This window comes from Tursiops truncatus, chromosome X (genome assembly GCF_011762595.2).
Source record: "Tursiops truncatus isolate mTurTru1 chromosome X, mTurTru1.mat.Y, whole genome shotgun sequence".
Classification (NCBI taxonomy): Eukaryota; Metazoa; Chordata; class Mammalia; order Artiodactyla; family Delphinidae; genus Tursiops; species Tursiops truncatus.
Window position 1 is genome coordinate 38,727,752 of NC_047055.1, and position 19,537 is coordinate 38,747,288.

General features: G+C 36.7%; 1 protein-coding gene across 2 annotated transcripts in view; it reads right to left on the reverse strand.

Moving 5' to 3' along the window:
* Positions 1–5,789: 5,789 nt before the first annotated feature.
* Positions 5,790–19,537, reverse strand: part of RNF128 (ring finger protein 128) — a 98,539-nt gene continuing 84,791 nt past the window's right edge. For both annotated transcript variants that reach the window (XM_019949490.3, XM_019949489.2), the window contains exons 4-7: positions 16,518–16,600; positions 15,537–15,633; positions 14,573–14,741; positions 5,790–7,216 (exon numbers count right to left, since the gene is read on the reverse strand). In XM_019949490.3, coding sequence (XP_019805049.1) covers positions 7,083–7,216; positions 14,573–14,741; positions 15,537–15,633; positions 16,518–16,600 — 483 coding nt within the window. In that variant the 3' untranslated portion in view covers positions 5,790–7,082. The remainder of the gene's footprint in view (positions 7,217–14,572; positions 14,742–15,536; positions 15,634–16,517; positions 16,601–19,537) is intronic.

The window sequence follows — 19,537 nt, forward strand, 5'->3', positions numbered from 1 at the left end:
AGAAATTACTTGAGGGACGTTTTTATTTACTGCGATAACTAAGCCCACCAGAATTAGAGAGTGCACTAAAAGCGAAAACACGTTTATAGGAAGGAAGGAGTTGGGAGGCAGTCTACAAAAAACAAGGGGCTCTTGGCAAGCTATTTTGAGAATGAAGCCTCAAGGATCTGGCTTTTTTTTAAAAAATGGGGTGGGGCACACCCGGATGCCGAGTCGTGGAGCCAAAGAATTCTGCCTTGGAGTTGCGTCTGTGTCTTAATCCTCGCAAAATGTGGGCCAGCCCAAAGAAGGCAGGCGTGCGCTACGAGCAGGGATTTTTCTTGGAGGTGAGAAAAAGGCCAATTTGGGATTCTCTCAAACGCAGTCGTTTGTCCGAAGGCAGCTTTCCGGACAGGGTGGGAAGAGGCAGTCTTCCCACAGCCCAAACTGCAATGTATCCTTGGGAAAAGCCATCCTAATTTGGATGTGTATTAAGGAAGATAATTTCTTATCTTGCTGGTGAAAGATCAGTAAATGTGGCAAATGTATCTTCCTTCTTTATTTTTACTGATACCTTTCCTTCCCCTTTTTATTTCCTTCCTCATCAAACCACATTCTTTTCCAATATCCTTAAACTTTAAGAGTTGTAGCAAGGGCTGTGCAGAACTGGATGGTTCCTATGCCTCGTTACTGCGCAACTCCATTCAGATACACCCACATGCTCCCTGTTATAGAATCGGACCCGCTTTTGGCTTAGAGCGGGGGGCATTTAGCGAGCTCCCGCTGTAGTAAAACATTTCACTGATTATGTAAATAAAACACTTTTAAATTACTCCTGCGATATAAAGTTTTGGCTTGGTCATGCACTATATTTCAAGCTTTTACAAATAAAAGTATTTTTCTGAAAGTGCCTTAAAAAAGCAGAGCATGTCACTCTATTCGATTGTTTATGTTAATGTACATTGTTTTTAGGGACGAAGGACAAGAATTACAAACTGCCATGGATATCACTGCTGGTACTGTGCTGGTAATATCTATCTATATCTATCTATGACTGTATATATGGATAGTCATTTAACCCTCATTAATAAGCTTGTACATTTTTTACAACCTTAATTTGCAGATGAACAGGAGGCTCAGAGAAGTTAAGTAACTTGCCTAAGATCACATAACTAAGTAAACGGCAGAGCTGGGATTTGAACCTGGATTTGTCTGACCACAAACCATGACATATCGTTTATAGCTACCTCAAGGCAACATGTCCAAAGCCAAATTTATTTTTCTAATATCCTCCCTGCCCAAAGTTGTTTCTTCTACCAGCTTCTCATAGTTCAGAGCACCACTGTTTACCAACATGCTCAAGCTAAGAACCTTGGAATAGTCTTTTATTTCCTACATTTAAAAAAATGAAGTATAGTTAATTTACAATATTGTGTTAGTTTCAGGTGTACAGCAGATTCAGTTATACATATATAGATAATTTTCCATTATAGGTTCTTACAAGATATTGAACATTGTTCCCTGTGTTATACAGTAAATACTTGTTGCTTATCTATTTAATATATAGTAGTGTGTACCTGTTATCCCCACACACCTAATTTATCTGCCCCCCTTTCCCCTTTAGGAAGTTTGTTTTCTATGTCTGTGAATCTGTTTCTGTTTTGTAAATAGATTCATTTGTATTTTTTAGATTCCACATACAAGTAATATCATATAATATTTGTCTTTGTCTGACTTCACTTAGTATGATATTCTTTAGGTCCATCCATGTTGCTGCAAATGGCATTATTTCATTCTTTTTTTTTCCTTTTGATTTTTTTTTACATCTTTATTGGAGTATAATTGCTTTACAGTGGTGTGTTAGTTTTATAACAAAGTGAATCAGTTATACATATACATATGTGGTGTGTTTGCTTTATAACAAAGTGAATCAGTTATACATATACATATGTTCCCATATCTCTTCCCTCTTGTGTCTCCCTCCCTCCCACCCTCCCTATCCCACCCCTCCAGGCGGTCACAAAGCACAGAGCTGATATCCCTGTGCTATGCAGCTGCTTCCCACTAGCTATCTACCTTACATTTGGTAGTGTATATATGTCCATGCCTCTCTCTCGCTTTGTCACAGCTTACCCTTCCCCCTCCCCATATCCTCAAGTCCATTCTCTAGTAGGTCTGTGTCTTTATCCCTGTCTTACCCCTAGATTCTTCATGACATTTTTTTTCTTAAATTCCATATATATGTGTTAGCATACGGTATTTGTCTTTCTCTTTCTGACTTACTTCACTCTGTATGACAGACTCTAGGTCCATCCACCTCATTACAAATAGCTCAATTTCGTTTCCTTTTATGGCTAATATTGCATTGTATATATGTGCCACATCTTCTTTATCCATTCATCCGATGATGGACACTTAGGTTGTTTCCATCTCCGGGCTATTGTAAATAGAGCTGCAATGAACATTTTGGTACATGACTCTTTTTGAATTATGGCTTTCTCAGGGTATATGCCCAGTAGTGGGATTGCTGGGTCATATGGTAGTTCTATTTGTAGCTTTTTAAGGAACCTCCATACTGTTCTCCATAGTGGCTGTACCAATTCACATTCCCACAAGCAGTGCAAGAGTGTTCCCTTTTCTCCACTCCCTCTCCAGCATTTATTGTTTCTAGATTTTTTGATGATGGTCATTCTGACTGGTGTGAGATGATATCTCACTGTAGTTTTGATTTGCATTTCTCTAATGATTAATGATGTTGAGCATCCTTTCATGTATTTGTTGGCAGTCTGTATATCTTCTTTGGAGAAATGTCTATTTAGGTCTTCTGCCCATTTTTGGATTGCGTTGGCTGGGTAATATTCCATTGTATATATATACTACATCTTCTTTATCCATTCATCTGTTGATGGACACTTAGGTTGCTTCCGCATCTTGGCTATTGTAAATGGTGCTGCTGTGAACATTGGGGTGCATGTAAGGAACCTTGGAATAGGCTTTTTTTAAATTAACTTTTATTGGAGTATGGTTGCTTTACAATCAACCAGTATGGTTGCTGTGTTATGGAATAGTCTTAAACATCTTACTCTCACCACCTCCACTGTCACACACACACACACACACACACACACACACACACCTCTACGTTTTTTTCAGAAGTCCACCCCATCCTCCTATTATCACTTCAGATAAGCCTCACATCACTTTCCTGCGGCACTATAATAATAGCTTCCCAATTCATCTGTCTACTCCCATGCTTGTTTTCTGATTTATCCAAGCCACGTATTTATGGACACAATGATATACCACGCAGAGATGAATAATACCTCATTTATCCAGAGGTCAGTCTTCCAGCTGACTCAGCCTTCTAAATCATAGTCTCAAACACCTACGTGAAAAGGTACTAGGAAACCCCAAATCGCAACTCCAAACCTGTGCCATGGAAAGGCTGAGGCTGTCACTCAAGATTCCACTGGATTCTTATTTGAAATGAATTTCACAAGCTTAGTTGATATTTTACAGTCTGAAGCAGGCTTAGGAGCAGTAAGATTCTAGAGGAGAGCCATATAAAGCTGTAGTACTCAAGATACAGACCCTGGACCGGCAACATCTGCATCACCCAGGAGCTTGCTAGAAATTCAGAATCTCAGAACCTATTCCAGACCTTAGAATCAGAGTGTGCCATTTTAACAAGATCCCCAGGTAATTTGTAGGCACATTAAAATTTTAGATGCACTAATTGAAAGCAAATTAGATATCTGAAAATCAAACTTCACAACAAATTGGGGGTAATCATGTTTCCATTAAGAGCTAATAGGCATCTTTTAAAAAATAAGCTCTATTAATGAATTTTGGATGACTGAATTGCTTTTTTTTAAAGTTTCTATCAGGACATGCCTATTAAAATTTTCTAAGGCAGTGGTTCAGAACTGGGATGTTAGTTGGAAGAGAAATTGCCACTAACTATCCATGCTAAACTCAATTTATATATACTACTCCTCTAACCATCAAAAATGGTATGTCCATAAGTGTCTCACATTCATGAGATTGTATGTTTCTGGAGGAAAAAAGTTAAGAACTAGTGAGTAGTGGTTTTCAAACTTTTCACTGAATTGCCTCTAAGGTAGAAGATAATGAACATTTTTCTCTGGTGGTCAAAGTGCCCCCCATAATAATGAACTTCTTTTAAGTTCATTACATTAAGTAGTATGTAAATTTTATATTGTTTAATATGTTTAAAGATATTTTAAAAATCCACTCCAAACAGAAGAGACAATGAGTAAGGAAAATTTTTATAACCTAAGGTGATAAAGTTGATCCAGATATTATAGAACATAACTAAAATATTTAGTAAATGAACCAAAACCAGAGGGAGGGAGGAAAAGAATTGTTCCTAGCATTCCAGTTGTATTTTTAAGTGTATTTTTACTGATTTACCTGGGAACCATGTGTATTCTTACTTATAAGATAATACAACCTGACTTCTACTAAACCTACAAATGAACTCTCAGAAAACCCCTCCTTCTTAAGTTGGAGACTACCTATACATACAAATACATCTACTGCCACTGTTAAAGGAATCAGCTTATATTTTGACCATGTGAAAGTAATAAAGTCTATTGCCCCTAATCTTTTTTCTTATCAAAAGATAATACCAGGAAGAAAGTTCACAAGTGACATGTAATTCCTCTCCTTTGCATATACCCAAGAGAACTGAAAGTATACATCTACACAAAGACTTGTACATGAATGTTCATAGCAGCATTATCCATAATGGCCAAAAAGTGGTAACGATCTGAGTGTTCGTTAACCGATGAATGGATAACCAAATATGGAATACCCGTACAATGGAATATTATTCAGCAATGAAAAAGAATGGAGTACTGTTGCATGCTTCAACATGGATGAACCTTGAAACTATTATGCCAAGTGGAAGAAGCCAGTCACAAAAGGCCATATCTTGTATGATTCCATTTAAATGTAATGTCCAGAATAGGCAAATCCATAGAGACAGAAAGCTGATTGGTGGTTGCCTGGGGCTAGGAATGGGAGCAGAAACTGAGTGCAAATGGATATGAGGCGACCTTCTGGGGTGATGAAATGTTCTCAATTTGATTGTGGTGATAATAATCGCACAACTCTATATACATTTGCGAGGCATCTTGGAACCATACATTTATAATGGGTGAATTTTTGGTACATAAATTATGTCAATAGAGTTATTAAAAATTTAAAAAGTTATAAATGCCTCCCCAGAAGAAACCCCACAAAGCTTGAAATGATTAATTTTCTAAGAATATAGGCCAACTTTATTGTGTGGCATCACACACACGTACATTTGGCATATTGCCACAGAAGACTGGTTTGATAATCATGGTTCTGAAGTGTTACAAGCCAACTGTTTATTCTTAACATGTTTGGCAAAATAAAGAGATGCATTTAACTCATTAACAGCATCCCAAGAATGATACTGCCAAAGAGAAGGCTGAAGGAAAAGGTAACTTTAAAGCAATGAAACGGCCTTATGTCTTGGGTCATATAAAGATGGACTGACATCATGGTCTTTTTCTAACCTTATATTATCAGTGGTCAACCTCATTATTTACCTTGCTGACATTTAAAAATAATTCATGGTAGGTTCAGTTATATTATAATGGCAGCAGTTCCTCTCTATGTAATGAAATATGTAAATGTAAAGTTTTAGTTTTTATTGATCAAATATATCAATGACCATTTACATTAAACCTTTTTCCCTCCTAAATCCAAGCATATATTAAAAGTTAGCATATGATAACTAAACACCAAACACAAACTTTTATTGGAATATTTTATTTACATTTTATATTTAAAGAGAATCAATACAAATCGGGACATATTTACAGCATTTCAAATCAGCGTACAAGAATGCAATGGTTTCATCCATTCTACATTTAGCCAACAAAAATACATGTCTATTCTGCTTTTGCCTAAATTCTGCTGGAATGTGTACTGGAAACAAAACTCTAAAACCAAAGATAAGCCACAGAGAATAGAAGTAAAGTGCATTTTTATAATAGCTCTATTTAACTTTGGTGGATGAAGCTTCAAACTTTTTATTAAGGCACCTGGAATTCTCCCCCTCCCCCAATTCTTTTTCAAACACCAAGAAAATGCATTCACAAAATTTATAGCTACATGGACAGAATTTTAGTTTACCTAATGTTATTTTAGCCCATTTAGGTAAAATGTAAACTCAATTTTCAAAGTCAACATTGTTTGGAAAATATTTTCTACAGAGTAATTTCTGTAGACAAATTCATACACAAAGATCAATTACCAATTTTTTGTGACTTATTCATAATCATTTTCAAATAGTATGATGATTTATATACTCTGCTTTTGAAAGTCCCATAAGTAAAGTTTGAGAAATAGTTATACAGTGTTTCTGTAAGTACAGTTTTTGTCTATAATCTTTTGTCAAATTGGTGTCACTAATATACCAATCAATCCAGTCCAGTCCATATTCTCTGATAAACTATGCTTGACACTCATATGAAGTATATTTAGCCTAATTTTAAAAACAAAAAATAGTTAAAATGAATATTTTGCTTTAATCTTGTTCTATCAACTTAATGTAGCTTAAATAGACATTTCATGAAGTACTAGCCTAAGTTTGCATTGTTTTTTACATTACAATTCCAGATCAATATAAGCACCTGGAGGAAAACCCTGACACATATAGCCCAAGCTAAAGTAGTATTATTTTTAATTAAGATACTATCATAAAATAAAGTGATTACAGCTACTCCACATTTTAAAAGCAACATGTTTTTATAAGAAAATTGTTATAAATGGAAAACATGACTACTTGACAAGAGTTTTGAATGTTTAAAAATGTTGCTACACTATTGAGAGGAAACTTGCCTATGAAAAACATTATATAATGAGTTTGTGGAAAAAGTTAATAGGTTAAATATTTTAAGTCATTTAACTATAGCATAATATTAGTCATCTCATCACTTTCAGTATCATTCTTATTAAGTTATTCTAGTTCATTAATAGCAAACTAGGCCCTGATTGGCAGTTCTGTTATTACTAAAGGTTCAAGTTTTCTATTGACACAGATTTTATGATTTAATTTCTCGAACAGCAGTCTCTCGATCAGGAGTTTCATCTTCTTCAAAGGTTGGGTTGTCAACATGAGGGACAACATCCACTGCCATGGAACTTGCTTCATGGTTTACCAGCTGTAGATTTTCATCTTTAAAGAAATGGTAATTTTAGGATGATTTCACCCCTCTCTTCTTTAAGACAAAATTCAACACACGTCTAAGAAGCCTTACTTATCTAATTCCATCATACTCTGATTCTTACGCTCATTCCCTGTTCCTTTAATATGATTTGTGCTGCCTTACATAAAGCACATATGGCATTATTTTAATTTACAATTACAATTTTATTGATTCACACGTGTGCTTACTTGTACCTAGATTATAGCATCGTTAAGAGCAAAAGTTATATCTTCCACTTCTCTATTCTAAATGTAATAGCTCTTAAATCACACTTCAATCACCTGGGCACTTTAAAAAATTACCTATGCTATGCATAGATATATAGACAGATAAATAGATAGATAGATAAATAGACAGATAGATGGATAGATAGATAGATAAATAGAGAGAGAGAGAGAGAGACAGACAGACAGGCAGAATGACTAAAAAAAATCAACCAGGAAGTTGTGGGGGGCAGGAGTTCCCAAAATGGAATGCAAATAGTAACAAGTGAATATAATTATATTACAGATGAAATACATAATCATCCCGAAGAGAGTGGGAAAGAAAAGAACTAACCTAAGTAACTTTGGAAAATGATACTTTGACTATATCCTATAAGGCTAAAACCAAAGAACTACACTCGTTAGTGAAACTGTTTTTCACAGGGGTGTGTTAGCAATGTTGAAACTTAGGTGTACTTTAGGATTGAACAAATAAGTAAATATATTGTGGATAATAACAACCAGGTTTCTCAATGTCAGAGAAAGGAGTTACAAATAAGGAAAGGGGAAGGCTAGAATAAACTCTGTGGTGTTGGACTGGAATCAGAAATATCAGTATGAACTAGCGGTTCTTCAGATAGATAGGTGAATATAGATGTGTGTGTATATTTGTGTGAGTACATACACATATTTCCTAGCATTGTTCCTTGAAAGGGCTAATAGCAATGACACCCCAATAGCAATGAGCATACCTAGTGCCCAGATCTTGATTTCGAGGTACTATTCTCCAATAAAAGCCCTCACCCCCTGTAGAAATAACTGATTCCAGGGCTAGGACAAGGAAAGTACAAGATTAATCTAGATTCTAGCCTAGGGATCAGCAAACTACAGCTTGCAAGCCAACTCCATAGCTAAGAGTGTTTTTTTCATTCTTAAGAGGTTGGAAGAGAAAACAACCAAAAGCAACAAAGACCTATGGCCTTCAAAGCCTAAAAAAAAAAAAATGATGGGGCATGGTGAAAGAAAACAAACCAACTTGAGGGAGTTCCCAATGACCAAATCTAGGACAATCTAACCATGAATAAATCATGAGAATAATATTATGGAATAAAAGAAATATCTATGAGTCCATAATATTATAAATAAATAATTGAATAAATAAGTAGAGAAAGGATAGCTCTTCCTTAAAATAGAAGCTTAATTAATGTAGAAAGAAGGATGGAAAGAGAAAATCACCATTTGGCACACATTTCAGTAATAATTATTGTCAGCAAGAAACATCAGTGATTGATAAAATTAGTAGGTAAAAAGTATGATGAGAAACAGGATATTTGCATAGTCTCCAAGTGTCTCTCTATAAAATAATTAATAATTAAAAAGGGAAAAAGAATAACTTTAAAAGGAGAAGCTTGGCAGATGCCACCTTAACCAAGCAAACAAAATTAAAACCATTGGTAATAAGACATGGGCATCATGTGCCTCATTATATGATATGAGCCAGAGAAGGGCACAATATAATTTCTGTGGTATTCTTGCCAGAAATAGACAACAGACAATAAATTTAATCATTGGGAATCAGGAGACAATTCCAAATTGAGGGACATTCTACAAAATAACTAACTGGTGGCCTTCAGAAGTGTCAAAGTCATGAAAGAAAAAGACTAAGGAACAGTCACAGATTGGAGACGAAGAAGACGTAACAGTTAAATGCAAATTGGGTATAGAAGGAACATTCCCAAACATAATAAAGGACATACATGGGGACTTCCCTGGCAGTCCAGTGGTTAAGATTCCATGTTTCCACTGTAGGGGGCGTGGGTTTGATCCCTGGTCGGGGAACTAAGATCCCACATGCCGCGTGGTACAGCCAAAAAATTTAAAAAATAATAAATAAATAAATAAAGGACATACTTGACAAACCCACAGTTAACAACATACTCAAGAGGAACAAGACAAGGGTACCCACTCTCACCACTCCTATTCAACATAGTACTGGAAGTCCTAGCCAGAGAAATTAGAAAGGAAAAGAAATAAAAGGCATCAAGGGACTTCCCTGGCAGCCCAGTGGTTAAGACTCCGTGCTTCCAATGCAGGGGACGTGGGTTCAATCCCTGGTCAGGGAAACTAAGATCCCACATGCCGTGCAGCATGGCCAAAAAATTAAAAAAAAAAAATTTAAACAAACAGAAAAACGGCATCAAAATGAGAAAGGAAGAAGTAAAATTGTCTGTTTCCAGATGACATGACCTAGAGAAAATGCTAAAGATACCAACAAAAACTGTTATAACTAATAAACGAATTCACTAAAGTTGCAGGTTACAAAATCAACAGACAAAAATCAGTTGCATTTCTATACACCAGCAATGAAATATCTGAAAGAGAAATAAAGAAAACAATCCCATTCACAATAGCATCAAAAAGCAATATAATACTTATGAATAGATTTAACCAAGGAGGTAAAAGATTTGTACTGAAAACTATAAGACATTTATAAAAGATATTGAAGAGGGCACAAATAAATGGAAATATATCCCATGTTCATGGATCAGAAGAATTCATATTGGACTTCCCTGATGGCACAGTGCTTAAGAATCCGCCTGCCAATGCAGGGGACACAGGTTCGATCCCCGGTCCGGGAAGATCCCACATGCCACAGAGCAACAAAGCCTGTGTGCCACAACTACTGAGCCTGCGCTCTAGAGCCCGTGAGCCACAACTACTGAGCCCACGTGCCACAACTACTGAAGCCCACACGCCTAGAGCCCGTGCTCCACAACAAGAGAAGCCACCGCAATGAGAAGCCCACGCACAGCAACGAAGAGTAGTCCCCGCTCGCTGCAACTAAAGAAAGCCCACGTGCAGCAACAAACACCCAACACAGCCAAAAATAAGTAAATAAATAAATGAATTTATTTAAAAAAAGGAATTCATATTGTTTAAATGTCCATACTACCCAAAGCCATCTGTAGATTCAGTGCAATCCATATCAAAATTCCAAATGCATTTTTCACAGAAGTATAAAAAAATCCTAAAATTCATATGGAACTACCAATGACACTGGATAGCCAAAGCAATCCTGAGAAAGAGGAACAAAGTGGGGAGGCATCACACTTCCTGATTTCAAACTATACTACAAAGTATAATAATCAACGCAGCATGGTACTGGCATAAAAACAGACAAATAGATCAGTGGAACAGAATTGAGAGCCCAGAAATAAACTCATGTGTATGAGACCATGTGTATGAGATGAATTAATATTTGACAAGGGAGCCAAGAGCACTCAATGGGGAAAAGACAGTCTTCAGTAAATGGTGTTGGGTAAACTGGATAAATATGCAACAGAATGAAACTGGACCCCTATCTTACACCACTTAAAAAATGAACTCTAAATGGATTAAGGACTTAAAAAGCCAATATCAACAAATGGGACTACATCAAACCAAAAACCTTCTACTCAGCAAGAGAAATAATCAAAAGAATGAAGAGGCAAGCTACAAAATGGGAGAAAATATGTGCAAACCACATATCAGATAAGGGGTTAATATCCAAAATATATAAGGAATTCATACAGTTCAATAGCAAAAAAGCAAATAATCTGATTAAAAAATGGGCAGAAGAACTGAGATATTTTCCCAAGGAAGACATACAAATGGCCAACAGGTATGTGAAAAGATGCTCAACATCACTAATCAGGGAAATGCAAATCAAAACCACAATGAGATATTGCCTCACACTTGTTAGAATAGCTATTATCAAAAAGAAAACAGTTAAGTGTTGGCAAGGATGTGAAGAAAAGGGAACTCTAGTGCACTGTTGATGGGAATGTAAATTGGTACAGCACTACGGGAAACATGTATGGAGATCCTCAAAAAATTAAAAATAGAACTACCATATCATCCAGCAATCCCACTTCGGGGTATATATCCAGAGGAAATGAAATCACTATCTTGAAGAGAGAGCTCCACCTCCATGTTCACTGCAGCATCATTCACAATAGCCAAGACACAGAAATAACCTAAGTGTCCACTGACTGATGAACACATAAAGAAAATGTGGTGTGTGTGTGTGTGTGTGTGTGTGTGTGTGTGTGTGTGTGTGTGTGTATGTATATATATATATATATATATATATACACATATGAAACAATGGAATATTATTCAGCCATGAGAAAGAAGGAAATCTTGCCATTTGCAACGACATGGATGGACCTTGAGGGCACTGTGCTAAGTGAAATAAGTCAGACAGAGAAGACCAATACTGTATGATATCACTTATATGTAGAATCTTAAAAAAAAAAGCCAAATTCATAGAAACAGAGTAGAATGGTGGTTGCAAGAGGCTGGAAGGTGGGGGAAATGGGGAAATGTTCGTCAAAGGGTACAAGTTTCCAATTATAAGATAAATAAGTTCTGGGGAATCTAACATATAGATGGTGACTACAGTTAACAATACTGTATTAAATACTTGAAAGTTGCTAAGAGAGTAGATCTTAAATGTTCTCACCACACACACACACAAAATTCGTAATTATGTGAGATGATGGATTTAACTAATCTTACTCTGATTATATGTCAAGTATATTTCAATAAAACTGGGGAAAAATGAGAAAAGAGGAAATGCAATGTGGGATCCTAGGACAGAAAAAGGACATTAATGGGCCAACTGGTGAAATTTGAGTAAGATCAGTTTAGTTAATAACATTTTATCATTTAATTTCCTGATTTTGATAATTGTATATGGTTATATAAGATGTTAACATTTGGAGAAGTTTGGTGACGGGTATATAGGCATCCTTTTTACTGTTTTTGAAACTTTTTTATAGTCAGGCTGAAATTATTTCAAAATTAAAAAATAACCTGTGCTTGGGCCCCACATCTCATGGATTCTGATTTAACAATTCTGGGGTAAAGCCCAGGCATTAGTAATGTTTAAAGTTTCTATGAGTGATTCTAATGTACAGCCAGGGTTAAGAACTAGGGCCCTTATTCGGTGGTTCCCAAAGTGTGGTCCCTGGACAAGCAGTATCAGTATCACCTGTAAACTTCTTAGAAATGAAAATTCTCAGGGCCCACCCCAGACCAACTGAGTCAGAAACTGGTGGTTGCCCCTCTGTTTTAACAAGCCCTCCAGGTGACTCAACGTATGCTTACGTTTGAAAATCAGTGCTCTGATAAAATTCAGCACAATGATGGAACACACAGGCATGAACTAATCAATTGTATGTTTACAAAGTTATTTAAATCACAACTATCACCATAATAATCAATGGTTAATAGGCATAATGCCCGAACTATTAATATATAATCATAGACAAAATTAAATCTATTCTATGTGGTCACTCATTCAACACTTAATTTGAGTATTTACTATGTGGCAGGCAGTCTGTGCTAGGTGCTTGGGTATACGATAGTGAATAATAAGACACTGTTCCTACCCAAAGGGACTTTTTAAGGTTTTAATACAATTCAGTGCAATAAATGCAAAGATAGAAGTTCTACCGAACTAGACAGTCCTAGACAGTAGGACCACACAGGTGAGTCAAAGGAAGCTTCTCAAAGGGGAGCAAGTTTTAAAGGAGGAACAGGAGTTGGACTGGGCTTCCCCAATTTCTTGGGGGAGGAAGAGTAGAAGGAATGGGCAGAGAGAAGATAGTGGCTCAAACTATGACTGTTGAATTAAGGTTGGAAATTAGGGGATGGTTTAGAGGAAAAATGATATTGAATCAGTAGGAAGCGGAGAGGGAAGGATCTAGGATCTACCTAAGTTTCTGGTTTGACGCACCCGGGTAGGTGTTACTACCATTCATGGAGATAAAGAATACAGGAGAAGGAACATGGATCATCATTTTATTTGCTTCGCAAATTCTCTGCAAAAACTGTTCTGCCTTCTACCCTCCCCCACAAGAATAGAACACAAAAAAAGTAGGTTGGGACTTTTTTCTTTTTTTAAACTGGTCTGACAATAAACTGAATTATCCCATACACTCAGGTCTCCCGTATGGCAGGCAAGAATTCTACCACTGAACCACCAATGCTGCTAAACTGAATTATCCCATACACTGTCCTTTATCTTCACTGAATTCTATTACCACAGTTACAGGAACCAAAAATTCATCTGGGGCAAATAGACAATGATTATCTATTATAGGTAGAACAGAGCACAGATTATTAAGATTCTTATGACTACTTTGTACTCTAGGAAATGTCCAAAGATTAGATTACAACATGAGGTTTGCGTTTGCATGATGGTATTCCTCGTGACTTCTGTAGAAATGGTATCTATGCAACTGATAAGCCTACCAAGGACAAAGGTTCATGTCATAGGAAGCTGAAACTTTTACAAGTCATCTTGACATTTCATTTTCCTTCTACTTTTATGTCAGAATTAGGTTATCTCAAAATGAGGATAGAGGAAAAACTATCAAACAAACAAAAACCATGAAAAAGGTGGAAGTTAAAGAAAGGGAAAGTAATTTGTATATGGGTTTTCTCTAAGGAAAAAAGTAACAGAATTCCCTAAAATCTCTCTACTGGTATGACATTACTAAGTTGCTAATACTGATTCACATGAATTTTGAAATTAATACATTCAATTTTACTTTCTACAGTTTGTTCACTTCATGGCAAATAATCAACAGGTGGCAGCACATCATTCTTAAACACAGTTTCTGATCTGTGCAAAAAATGCGTTCTGGAGAAGTTGTGTATAAATCAAGCTTTTGGAAATTAAATTCTGTTTTATAATTCCAGGAATTCTTTATCTTAAGTTCTGATTGATATGCAATAAACAATGGCTTCTAAAGTTGAAAAGTTTCTCCCTTAGCCTAAGTTAATAAGCCAACACTTAAATGCATTGGAGAGAAGCTTTCCAATAAAAAAATCTTTTTCTTCTGTGAATAATCCCCACTCTTAATGCATTTCATCTGTTTCAGGTACATTTGAATGTGTATATTAAGTTAAGGTAGGGGTGCATCCTGCATTGCATCATTGTTACTAGAAAAAACCTGGAATGTGTTAATGGATGAATAGAATAAATGCTAAAAAGCAGGAGTACTCTGCCTGGTGTCTAATCCCCAATGGATCGTTTGTGGGGCACTCACTGCCCCTCAGCATGGTGCTTACTTGCTGACTGCACATGTTCCTCCAAAGGCGGTTCATCTGCGCCCTGAACTGAAGCATATCCCGACGATGCAGTTTCACTGCGATTATCCTCTTCATGAGGAGAGGCACTATTGGATGCTTCGTTGGATGCCGGAACTTGTAAAGACACTGATCCATCTTCAACATCCACCTGCGGAAAGCATTTAAACACATTAAGAGGCTCTCAGAGTATACGTTTTTCCTTGACGTATCATTACAAAGTTTCTTCATAGGTGATTTATTAGAGCAATGCTTCTTAACCTTTTAAACCTACAATCCATTTTTGATGATCACAAAAATTTCTTGCAGGTCCCAGCCAGAGCAGTTGGAGTAATTGGGTCCAATGGGGTGAAAGATGTTACAGGCAGATTGCCATCAATATCTGACATGTTTATCTGGGTGAACACTTCATAATATAATGCCTGATACAAGGAAAGCACCCAAAAAACATTCCTATGCTGTCTCCTAGGGGTTTTGAGAATCACTGTCGTCTGTATATCTCCTCAAGTCAGGAAGAGTTTGTTGAGCTTGACTTTCTGTTGTGTGTACTGTGAAATAGGTAGGTTTTTTTTTCATTTACGAAATATAACTTAATATTTATTATACTCTCTCAAACTTTACATGCTCAGTTAACAACAAGTTTGATTGCTATGCAATAGTAAGAGAGTAAAAAACAGCAAGCGGTATCAGAAGTCAGTTGGGGTCATCACTTCCAATTCTGACCAAATAATAAGTACATTTGAGGAGAGGGAAGAAGGAGGAAAATGGAGGTGGTCCAACATGGTACTTCTCTGTCACTATGATGTAAGTAGGTCCAATTTTTGGTATAAACCGTAAGTCTAGCACATTATGTAGCTAAAAAATAAGGATTTTTTTCCTGAAAGCCCAGATATATAAATAACACACTGCTTAAGTTCCTTCGTATAAATAGTTTAGCAATATTTACCTCAATTCCCAAAGCTTTGAGTATGTCACATTTGCACATGGGGCAAGTCCTGTGTTCTAATAGCCATGGGTCAACACATGTCTTATGGAAAATATGGCTAATGAAGGAAAAAAACACATATTTTGGTTATCAGTTGTGAACTAGCAACACTTTGCCTAATATACTAACGGGTTACCCTATAAGTTTACTTAGTCTTTTAACGGATGCCTTTTTTTTTTCCTTTTAAACACACTATTACAGAAACAAAATTTGGAAATTTCATAATACAGTACTTTTAAATATAGCCTCATTACTCTAGCTTCATAAAAACTATTTTCAATACCACTTACTTGAAAAATTGCTAAGATGTTACCTGACCTAAGGTTTTGTTCAGTAATTCAGATCTTAATTATTTTGTTATTCCCTAACCATAAAATAGTACAGTTAGTCATTCTCAATAATATAGTACAATAAAGTATTGAGTGTAACATAATTCCGATACTTTAAGCAATGTGATAAGTTCCAAGAATGCCACTATTTAATAGCTAAAAGGAAGACTGTTAAGAACAACTTCCGGGAGAGGGATAATAAAAAGCTAAAGAATGAAGACTTCCAAATAGGTGCTCATAAGTTGATTTTATTTTTTTCTCAATAGGATTGGTAGAATTATTTTGAATTAAATAATCCAGTACCACACACACACACACACACACACACACACACACACACAATTAAATAAACAGTGATGCTGGCTAGGTTCGTAAGTCTTTTACGGAACTAGTTTCCAAATTGTACCAGATTATGGAAATATTGTATAATTAGCCTTATACCACTTCTAATGACATTAAAAATAAAGCAATCACCTATATTTAAATGAAAAGAAGTTAAAAATAAACACTTTCTTTACATCAAATTGGAAACATTCGAAATAGTTTCCCCCACTACAATCATTTTTGTAAGTCAGCTATTCTTATTGACGACGAAAAAGAAAATCAAACTTACTTGCAGGTTAAGATGCGCACCAAATCATTAGGTTTATATAGTTCAATACACACAGCGCAACTATCTCCATCAGGGCCAATTTCCTAAGAGCAAATAGTTATTGTTATTCAGATGGATAAGAAAAATACATTAAACTACAGAGCAAAATCAGAATATACATGTATTTAATAAATTACATAAATTCCTACAGAAGAAGGAGCATCACATCACTAAAACGACTGTTTCAATAAGCAGTTTAAAATTATCTAGACTTAATTGGAATCTAGAAAAAGAGTCAAACTCATAGAAAGAGTGAGTAGAAAAGTAGTTTCCACGGTCTGAGGAATGGGGGAAATAGGGAGAAGTTAATAAAAGAGTACAAACTTTCAACTATAAGATGAATAAGGTCTGAAGATCTAATGTAAAACATGGTGACTACAGTCAATAACACCGTGTATTATGTAATTGAAGTTGGAAAATAAAATAAAATATTTAGACTTTAAAAAGTAAAAGAAAGGGGCTTCCCTGGTGGTGCAGTGGTTAAGAATCCACCTGCCGGGTTTCCCTGGTGGCGCAGTGGTTGAGAGTATGCCTGCCAATGCAGGGGACACGGGTTCGTGCCCTGGTCCGGGAGGATCCCACATGCCGCGGAGCGGCTGGGCCCGTGAGCCATGGCCGCTGAGCCTGCGCGTCCGGAGCCTGTGCTCCGCGACAGAAGTGGCCACAGCGGTGAGAGGCCCGCGTACCGCAAAAAAAAAAAAAAAAGAATCCACCCGCCAATGCGGGGGACACGGGTTCGTGCCCTGGTCCGGGAAGATCCCCCATGCTGCGGAGCAGCTAAGCCCATGTACCACAACTACTGAGCTTGAGCTCTAGAGCCCGCGAGACACAACTACTGAAGCCCGCACACCTAGACAACTAGAGAAAGCCCATGCACAGCAACAAAGACCCAACGCAGCCAAAAATAATAAATAAATAATTTTTTAAAAAAAAAGTAAAAGAAGGAAGTTCCTTGGTGGCCTAGTGGTTAGGATTCCGGGCTTTCACTGCTGTGGCCCGGATTCAATCCCTCATTGGGGAACTGAGATCTTGCAAAGCCACTCGGTGCAGCCAAAGTAGGTAAGTATATAAGTGAGTGAGTGAGTACGTGAGTAAGTAAGTAAATAAATAAACAAACAAATAAATAAATAAAGTAAACGAATAAAGTCCTGCAAAGCCACTCAGTGCAGCCAAAACAAACAAACAAACAAATAAATAAAGTAAAAGAATAAAGTCAACCAAAGAGGAACAGTACAAAGAGAAACATGTAGCACTGATTTAAACCTCTTCCTGGTTTTAGAATTTACACAATGCCACAAGTTCTATGGCTATGTTTTTCCATTAAAATAAATTAAGGTATAAGTCACATGCAATAAAATTCACTCTAAATGTTGAGTATACAGTTTTTCAAGTTTGGAGAAACATGCAGTCACTTAATCACCACCATAGTCAAGATACAGGATAGTCCTGGTACCCCAACAAATTCCTCTATACCACTTAGTAATTAACCCCTCTGTAATTAACCCCTCCTTTTATCACTATCTTCTGCCACCCACTTATCTGTTTTTCAGTGCCTGTAGTTTTGGCTTTTCCAGAATATCTTATACGTGGGATTGTGCCTTATATAGCCTTTGAGTCTGCCTTCTTTCACTTAACGTAATGCATTTGTGATTCATCCATGTTGTTGTATGTATCAGTAGGATTCCCCCCTTTTTATTGCTAAATAGTATCCCATGCTATGGATGTACCACAGTTTTTTTTTATCCATTCAACACTTGAAGGACATTTGGGTTCTTTCCAGTTTCTGGTAATTATCAGTAAAGCTGCCATGAACAATTGTGAACAAGTTTTTATGTGAATGAGTAAACATCTAGCAGTGAGATTGCTGGGTTCTTTCGAGAGTGTATATTTGACTTCATAAAGAACTGCCATTCATTCTGCTGTACAGCAGAAACTAATACAACATTGTAAAGCAACTATACTCCAATAATTAATTAATTTATACATACACACACACACACACACACACACACACACACACACAGAGAACTGCCAAACTGTTTTCCAAACTGGCTGTACATTGCATTCTCACCAGAAAATGCATGAGAGTTCCAGTTGTCCCACATCTGGTCAGCTCTTGGTCTTAGCCATTCTAATAAATGTGCTATGGGTATCGCATTGTGGTTTTAATGTGTATTTCCCTAATGACTAATGATGTTTAGCATCATTTTATGTGCTTTTTTGCCAGCCATATACTTCTTTGGTAAAATGTCTGCTTTGACCATTTTTCCACTAATGGCTAATAGCTTTTTTTTTTTTTTTTCGGTAGGCGGGCCTCTCACTGTTGTGGCCTCTCCCGTTGCGGAGCACAGGCTCCAGACGCGCAGGCTCAGCGGCCATGGCTCACGGGCCCAGCCGCTCCGCGGCATGTGGGATCTTCCCGGACCGGGGCACGAACCCGTGTCCCCTGCCTCGGCAGGCATACTCTCAACGACTGTGCCACCAGGGAAGCCCATTAATAGCTTTTTTAGCATCTGCCTTCTGTCTGTTCTCTTCTTGAGTTTTGAGAGTTCTTTATATATTCTGAATACAGTCCTTTATCAGATTTGTGATTTGCAAATATTTTCTCCCAGTCTGTGGCTCATCTTTTCAGTCTCTTAACAGAGTCTTTCAAAGAGCAAAAGCTCTTAAGTTTAACAAATTTCTCTTTTTTCTTTAATGGACTTGTTTTTGGTATCATATCTAAGTAATCTTTGCCTAACCCAAGCTACAAAGATATTTTTCTCCAAAGTTTTCTTCTAAAATTTCATAGTTCTAGGTTTTATATTTAAGTCTGTGATCCATTTCAAGTTAATTTTTGCAGAGGGTATAAAGTATGGATTGAGGTTCATTTTTTTTTGCCTATGGATATTCAGTCATTGCGTATGGAGAGCCAACAATTGGCTGCCCTTTCTTCTTTGAATTGCTTTTGCACCTTTGTCGAAAATCAATCGACCATTTAT